The sequence below is a fragment of the Nicotiana tomentosiformis genome, chromosome 2, assembly GCF_000390325.3.
Source record: "Nicotiana tomentosiformis chromosome 2, ASM39032v3, whole genome shotgun sequence".
Taxonomy (NCBI): Eukaryota; Viridiplantae; Streptophyta; class Magnoliopsida; order Solanales; family Solanaceae; genus Nicotiana; species Nicotiana tomentosiformis.
Genome location: NC_090813.1, coordinates 87,519,970 through 87,528,925, shown reverse-complemented (window position 1 = coordinate 87,528,925; position 8,956 = coordinate 87,519,970). Strand labels below are relative to the sequence as shown.

Sequence of the window (8,956 nt, the reverse complement as noted above, 5' to 3'; positions counted from 1 at the left end):
AAAAAATGACCGATAATCGAACCGGTACCGAAACCGGCAGTTTTTCTTTTCCTCTACCCGGCCTGCCCGGCCCCTTGACACCTTTAGTTCCAACTAAAAAGCATAGAATACATAGTATTAAATTGTCAATGAAGAAAGGATGTATATCCCACCAAAGTTACTACATTTTGTTTGTTTATTCCTATACATTGATAAAGCGTATAAGAACTATGAAAAAGTCAATTTAATATTAAAAGACAAATTTATCTATTTATCCTTTCATAAAAGTATATATTATTTTGATATATAGAAAGTCCGAGCTCAATCACCCACCCCTGCACCTTTTTGATCTCAAAATTCTATCATTAAAAAATAGTCATATTTTTACATATAATAATAAAGAAAGTATCTATTTATAGTGGAAAAGTTTATAAAGTTTAATTCATTTTTTAGTTGTCAAACAAATTTATTTTCAGATTTAAGTTAATATCAAAACTACTATTAGTAATTATTGTTCTTCCCTTCACTCTACACATTTATCTTGGAACACACTTTTTACTCCGATATATCTGAATATTAGAGTCATCATTATTTTCATAAATTAGAATGAATATATGAGTTGTTAATACCTTACTTTTTTTATTTTTAAAAAAGCTCCTAATTATATAGTATTCTCTTTAAAAAATGAGATAACAATGTACTATCTTGTTTGCCTAATGTATATACTATGAAATAGTACTAATGGAATGTCGCAAGTTCATCTCTTTATTTTTTTAATTTTTTTTCTTATGTAGAAGGAATATAAGTGAAATTCTGCTTAAAATTTTAAATATAGGTTAAACTTATAATTATCTCAAATTTTTAGTTAATATTTCTCATATCTGATTCATTGTTACTTGAATAATGTGAATATAATTTAAAATTAAAATGATAAAAAATAGTAGGCCAATAAGTACTCAAGTAATAGAGTTGAGGGATTATTAAATATGTTTTTAGGATTAAATAGTTTACTGACTTTTTTGTCCTAAAATAAAGAAAAGTAATTTTACTAGGTAAATTCATCAAGTTAAATGACTATTTGGGAAATTAACTCCTAAATTTTATGGATATTGAGATTCTTATTATTGAACTAAATGCAACAATAACAACAAGCTCATTGTAATCCCACAAGTAAGGTTGAGGGAGCTAGAGGAATGTGTACGCAGATCTTATCCCGACCTTAAGAAGATAGAAAGTATATTTTCGATAAACACTCAGCTCAAGAAAAGATGGGAAAAAAAGTAGCAACAAGTAGTTATTATTGAACTCAATGCATTTTAAGATTATCGGTTTATATTAAATATTTGTTGTGTGTTGTACGTCAAAAATAATGAGTTGAAATAAACCATTGCAGTAAAATTGCGTTGCTAATGCGTAAAAAGATACTAAAAGTGGGGACTTATTTTGGTGCAGAGAGGAACTAATTATTGGAGTTGCTTCTGTTGAGGTTCTTTATGTCATAATCATGGCAAGTAATTTTGATGTAATATGCCTTTTTATCACATGGGGGGAAATGACAATAAATAAAGGTTTATGCTTTACATAATTTCGGCAACTTTGATTTGTATTATGAAACCCAATAACAACAGTTGCTACAAATGCTGGAATAAACTTCCAAACTAAAACTTTGTAATAAACCTTAACATTGCTCATGAAGAAAGACACAAAATTTGGACTTATTTTGTTGGTAAGAGGCACCAACTATTAGAGTTACAACATTCAGGTGTTTGCTCCTTATCTACTTCACTTCCCATTTTGTTACTAAGCCATTTCTGCACTTCATTGCTTTTCCCTTTCTCATCTCTGTTAATAGTCGCGCATCTGATAAGAGCTCGATCCTAATAACTAATTTATCCAGTCCATATGTTTGTACTTCATTGCTAGATATATCATTGAACTATTTACAGTGGTTGCTGACAGCTTTTAATCACGTTCACTTAGTAAAATCATCAATTAAGGATTTTTGGAGCGTCAATTGCTTGATCGCAAGCTTGGGTATGGCTCCTTAGTTTATTGTTACTACAATATATATATATATACACCTCCATTAATTCTCAAGATTGTAACTCATGGATTCATGAAGTTGCCACTTTAAATCTCCTGGTTAACTCCTTCCTGCAAACAACCATATACATAATCAATAAAAGAAATTTAAGTATTAATTAATATCTCTCGTTTTTTGAATTTTTTTACTAATGTTTACCTCATTAGTTGCCTGTCGAAGGCCGATGTAGACAAGAGACCTCTGTTTTCTTCAGCTCTCCGTATAAGGTATGGCATCACCTGCTCTACTGGTCCGAACGGTAAATACTTGCTTACTTGAAATCCTGCATTTCTCAGGCCAAAGGAAAGACCTTCTGCCATACCATATAACTGAGCAAATTGGAGCTTTTGTCTATCCTTTCTGATTCCTAGATCTATAGCCTTGGATGCAGCCAGTTTTCCTGTTAACCAAAACATCTAATATTGGTTAAACAATTCCATTTACATGAAATAATTATATAAATAAAAGATATAATTCAACCTGATATATGTTTATGTAAATAAAATTATATGTTCTCAAAATTTACCTGACTCAATATTATGAGTTGCAAGAACAACTGCACCAGAGCCATTAGAAATCTCGTCAAGCATAAACTCAGCACAAGAATTAAAGCAGTCATGTGTTTGCTGAATGCTATCATGAATTGGAGACTGAACGCCTAAACGAGAAGCCAATTCTCTTTCACTTGACATATAAGCACCCCTCACAAGCTTAAAACCCATTGGAACTCCCATTTTCTCAGCAGCCTTTTTAGCTATAACCATTCTTTCTTTAGCATCTTTCAAGTAAGCTTGAATTGTTCCAAAAATCAAAGGGTCATCAACTTTGTGATACTTAATTGCTGCAGAATATGCAAAGTAATCAATTGCGGGTTGAATAGCTGTATCTTCAGCATCAATTAGTAAATCAACATCAAGTTCTAAGCATTTTTTGCAAATAGTCATGAGTCTTTCATGAGCTAATTGTAGATCATGTTCTTCTTCGACAGTTAGAGGCTCTGGCTTTTGTGGAGTGTGATAAAAAGGGCTGGAATCAGAGAAAAGTGGAATGGACTTGTGCTTCCATGGGAGATTGAAAGATGGATTCTTGTGTTCCCATCTCAGCAAATCGCTCATTCTTTTGAGCAGCTTAGGTGTACAAATTGCTGTTACCTTCACTACCACAAAGCTTACCTGTTTCATCACAATACACCTTTTAAAGCTCTATCTGATTGAGATTAACTTCTATATCAGTATCCTAAATGATAATTACAAGCTAAGTAACTACACAAAAATAAATTGTAATTAATAATATGAAAAATAAAACAGATCATTGCTACATGTTAAAATATTGTAAAAAAATAAGTAAGTCCTTTCTAATTTGACCCAAAAAAGAGTAACTGATATGTACTCAAAAGTCAAAAGATTAAGTCACGGTTAATTGTTAGAAGAGGTTAAATGAAAGTTTGATCCAGTAGTGAAGTAGTACAATTTAAACTGTTTTTTAGTACTCCATAGAAGTGAGTATAATTAGGGCTGTTCACGGTTTGACGAAAACCGATCCAAACCAAAATCCCAAACAAACCGATTAAGTAAACCTATATTTTTTTTGATTTGGATTGGTTTTGATTTCAAATTTTAAAAATCGATAATATTTGGTTTGATTTTGATTCTAGTATAAAAAACCGAAAAATAAACCGATCCAAACCAATAAATTATATACAAAATTTAATAATTATTTTTATATAGTATAATATCTTTTTGTAAATAATTTTAAATATCTTATGCATTTCAATTATTATTTTGAATTTTGGTTTATCCTACTTATATCTTAAAAGATTGCACAAGCCCAAAACAATAGGAATCGGCCAATTTTCTTTTCCTTGACTCTAATTCTCTAATCCTACGCACAACTTTGGTCTACTTTTTAGTTTTATTTTTGTTCATTCTATTCATATAAACAGGTAAATGAACTAGCTTTCAGTTCTGAAAGAAATATATAAAAGCATAAATTTAGCATATTATTTTCAGATTGTTGTCTAGCGTCGTTTTACTATTATCGACTTATCATTAGCTTGCTAAGAACCAAACCAAACCAACAACAACCAAGCCGATGATTTGTATTTAATTTGGTTTGGTTTTGATTTTAAAATTTTAAAAACCGATTAAATTGGTTTGATTTTGGTTTTAATAAAAAATCGACCAAACCGAGCGGTGAACCCCTAGACTAGTATGATCATGTGGAAAAAAAGTATGATCATGTATTTTGTTAATAAAACGTAGAAAAAGAATTAAATTGCGTAAAGGAGTGTTACTTATATTCGACGCAATAGACACGTTAAAATTCATGATCAGTAACTGCGATTTAATAGGGGCGAGAAATATTGTTAAAGTTTTGACTTTGGCTCCTGTTATCTATGGAATATGCTCTCCAACTATTTTCATTTTAATTTTCACCTACTCTTCTTTTGGATTTATGAGAAGTATTAATCGGATCTAAACTAGAAATAAATCCTAAAAGATCTGTATGAGTTCTTCGATCATACCGAAGAGGATGGAAGTGACTTGGTTGATTCAGCAGTCTGAAGAAAAACCTTCATACTCTGATCACAAGACTCATTTTCAGTTGCATGTTCCACCCCATAATCAAGCATTCCTTTTAACCCGACATCCGACAGCTTAGTGACAGTCCTGCGTACTTCTGTTAAGTCTTTTCCAGCACAAAAATGTTCATAAAATGTACCTTTTACAAACCCCAGAATTACTTCCTTGACTATTGGCATATGCATGAGCTTTGAATTCATTACCCATATGCCTACGTCAACCATAGGCTCAATCGCTGCCATTTGAAGTGTCAACGATGATCTAATCAACTTTAAGGTTGACACACCCGTAAACAGCTCCTTAACATCCTCAAAATTAATCACTTTTTTGTCAGCAGTGATTACTTGGTCCGTTGGTATTAAGGTCGGTGTTGTGACAGTCGTAGCATCATAGGTGCCGGTGAAATTCATCGGCGGCACAGTCGGGGCCGTGTTTAGACATCGGACAAATGATCGGAGGTCACGGAAAACCTTAGGATATACAACTTTGTTTGCCATGAAACTAAACCTCGGTGGTGTATTGTCTTTTGTCTTCTTAAGATTTGTCTGTGTCTAATGGATGTGCAACGTTTCAAAAGTTGCATGCAATATATAGAGGAGGATCATTTCTTAGTCAAAGTCAGACCTTAAAATTTTTAGAGATAATATTCCTTAAAAAGCGTAATGAATTTTCTTCACTTTTTACTTCAAAGTTTAAGGAATTTTCTAATTTGACGGATCAAAATTCTATATTAGACCGTCAAACACGTGATTCAGATTCTATAGCAATTGCGTTTCCAAAATAAGGATTGTTGGTAAAGTACTCGCGAATATGCATTATAATCGGCCGACGTGTGTGTTACGTGCTTGTTATGAAAGTGGAATTTATTGTACGAAAAAATGGTGCGTTACAGCCGTTACTGTGTTTTGGGGCAGCTTTGATTTGGTTGGTGTTTTCTTAGGCGTGACATTAGCATCTAAATTACAGTACTTCGGAAAAGGATAAAATTTGCTGTGTCAGCAGTGTGTCAGACTAGGTACCACTGCCACCTAAAACAGAAGCATTCAATTTCCTTTTTACTTATTTTCTGTTCTATTTTTTCGGTATTTAGATTAGGAGCTTATTTTCCTTTCTTATTTTTCTGTATTTAGATTAGGACAATTTCTTGCGTTCATATTCTTCTTTTGGCAAATCCTACTGATGTGACGGAGATTCGGAATCTTTATGAATCAATCAGCACATCTTTTACATAGTTTAAACTAAAGAGTGTAAATAAATTTATAAATCACGAGAAGAAGTGTTTAAGGGTGTGTTTGGTAAGAAGAAAAATATTTTTTAATTTTTTCATGTTGGCTTAAATATTTTGAAAAATATTTTACTCGCCAACTTATTTTCTTGAATTAGAGTAAAATGCTTTCCCTGTCAAAAAGGAAGTAAAACCTTTTTCAAAATTCCTTTTGATCAACCTTCTCCGCTCTATTCTCTTTGCCCACCAACCTTCACCAACCCACCCCCAAACCACCCCAACCCCTGCCCCCTCCCCCACCCACCCCAACCTCGCCCACCACGCACCATAAATAGAACTATTATTAAGAGTACTTTCTTTTTATGTTGTAGATAGAATACATTTTTTTTTTACTTCAACAAAATGAGTATATTCTTTTCATGATATAGTAAAAATATTTTCTTTCATTTCAACAAAACAAGTACTTTCTTTTCTTTGAATAGAAAAAGTATTTTTTTTCAAAAAAAGAGTAATTTCTTTTCACGATTTAGAAAAAATATTTTCTTTCATTTAACAAAACGAGTACTTTCTTTTTATGATATAGAAAAAATATTTTCTTTCATTTCAACAAACTAAGTTTTTTTTTTCCTGAAATAGAAAAAGTATGAGTACTTTCTTTACATGATGTGAAAAACGTAATTTTCTTTCATTTCAACAAATTAATTACTTTCTTTTCATGATATAGAAGAGTAGAATAAACAATTATTTTTCTAAAAATATTTTATACTCTCTAACCAAATACTAAAAAATATTTTCCGGAAAAAGTTTTCCAATCACCAACCAAACAAGGGAAAGTAAATGATAAACATTTTCTAAGAAAATATTTTCCTTCGTACCAAACACACCCCAAGTCGTATGCTATTGGCACTTCTTAGAGTTAGAATTTAAAATAAATTCACTTAATTATTTTTTAATCAATTCTTAGAGATTAATTAAAACTAAGTAAATCTACTACATGCATCGAACATGTATTGGACCAAATGATAGGTTAAAATGATTGCCTTATAGGTTTGGTAATTTTCCTTATCTGGTCTAAGACGTAAAAGATGAACATGGTGATGTTTGATCAAGAGTTTTGCATATTGTACAGCTCATTATATTTAACATTAAAAACAAAAATTGCTTAGGAAGACTTTTTTGGTACATAATCACATTTTGCTCTTTTTTCCTTTCGTGGGCACGACAATGTATGGGTTCGCAGAGATGAGAATCCCTCGAACTTATAGAGGGGCAATTTTTGAACCGCTCATCAATGGCAAAAAATAGCAAGAAATTATCACATATCAAAGAAAGGATTCTTTCTATAAATAGTGTGATAATATGATCGCTACGCAGTACCTAATAATAGCTAATTAGCATTTTTCATTTGTATTTTCTCGTGTATTACATGGGTCGACTACTTCTATTAATATATGCACATCATATATATAAAGGATGGTGTTTATTCCTTAACCAACAAAACTTATTTTTATTTTTATATGTATATGTCAAGACGTAGCATATCTAAAGAGAACTTTTATTTTTACGTACGTCTTCCAAGAACTAGCAAGCAAAATAACGAATATATTATGTTCAAGTAATTAATGTAGGCGACAGCAGTGGCGGACCCAAGTGGTGGCTAGCGGGTTCAACTAAATCCGTTTCACAAAAAAAATAATATTGTGTATATATATAAATTAGGATTAAAGTTGTGTAAATTTTGCATAAATATTTTATTTGAACCCACTTGACAACTACTATTTTACCACTAAATTTATATACTTGTAAGATTGAACCCGCTTGCACAAAATTCTGGGTCAAACACCGGGCGAGAGAATTAGTTATTTTTATGGGAGAATTGTAAATGTTTATTAAAAATACTTACAACGTTAGCAAAATTTTGAATTGTATTGCAAAATGGTAGCATATTGGTTGGAACACGGAATATTCTGTTTCCTTAATATGTTAGTTAATATCATTCAACGTCTTCGATCTTTATTTGTGTTACACGCTAATCCCGTAACGTCAATCCTAGCTAACAATACACATGACTATAATGAATTAATGGTGTCGGCAAAAAGACACATTTAATTTAATATAACATATTAGAGGAGAAGGTATACACCGACTTTCTTAAAGTTGTATGCGTTCAATTGTCAAAAGATAAGCTATTCCCCTAATTAATAATACACCAACTTGCATATTCTTACATTTAGAAAATGCTGAAAACGTCAGTAATTACCATAAAGAAAAGAACGTAAGATAATAAGTAATGTTGGCAGACATATGGAGATGATAAACTTAATATACATATTTGTCGAGAAGATATATTCCAACTTTCCTCAAGTTGTCTTCGTTCAATTATATATCCAAAGTTTAGGTATTTTTCTATTCAGAATATAACAACATGGTCAGGCACATTCTGAAAGACTGAAGTTTTGAATTATGAATTCTAATTAGCATATTCTTCAAATGATTTTCATCCAATCGCATTTTTGTCGAAATAAATGGAGGAAACAATCAACTTAATTTTTTCTTTTTAAAAGACGGTGGGAAAAGCTTGTATACTCTTTGAAGAGTAGTTCTGCGGCGAGAGAAATGTTTTCAAAGTTTAATTCTATTTCAAGATATATCTCAATAAGCAAGATACCGTGTTGGCGAGGCTAAGGGCCAAGAATATAATGGTCTTAAATTCCTTTTTTCAGTTAACTGTATGGGAAAAATAGGAGCAAATGTGATGTTGAATCGTACTTAATTTCTTTTGACTAGTCAGATAATTGCCCACTCTTCTACGTAATAACCTTTGCAGGAGATTTTTCTTGGAAACTTCTTTAATATTACATTTTCCTAAGATAGTGCATGTAACCTATAGGAAAATACTTTAGACAAAATCTTTAAAAGAAAAACTTTTAAAACGCTCAGTTGGATGGTGTTCTTTTCTTTATGGTGTTTTCTATATGGTGTTTCAAACGTGGATAGATAGAGGTATTGGTAATCTTTTATTCTAACTAATTAATTAGTGCACTTAAATCACCAGAATAATCCCCCCTCCCCCGCCAAATGAAAAGG

At 31.6% G+C, this 8,956-nt stretch overlaps 1 protein-coding gene across 1 annotated transcript; it reads right to left on the bottom strand.

The window, feature by feature from the left end:
* Window positions 1-1,564: 1,564 nt before the first annotated feature.
* Window positions 1,565-5,217, bottom strand: LOC104121571 (proline dehydrogenase 2, mitochondrial). The gene is made up of 4 exons (XM_009633598.4): window positions 4,587-5,217; window positions 2,589-3,234; window positions 2,222-2,462; window positions 1,565-2,133 (listed from the first exon to the last, which is right to left on the bottom strand). The coding sequence occupies exons 1-4, from the start codon at window positions 5,139-5,141 to the stop codon at window positions 2,094-2,096; spliced, it is 1,482 nt and encodes a 493-aa protein (XP_009631893.1). The 5' UTR covers window positions 5,142-5,217; the 3' UTR covers window positions 1,565-2,093.
* Window positions 5,218-8,956: the final 3,739 nt, after the last annotated feature.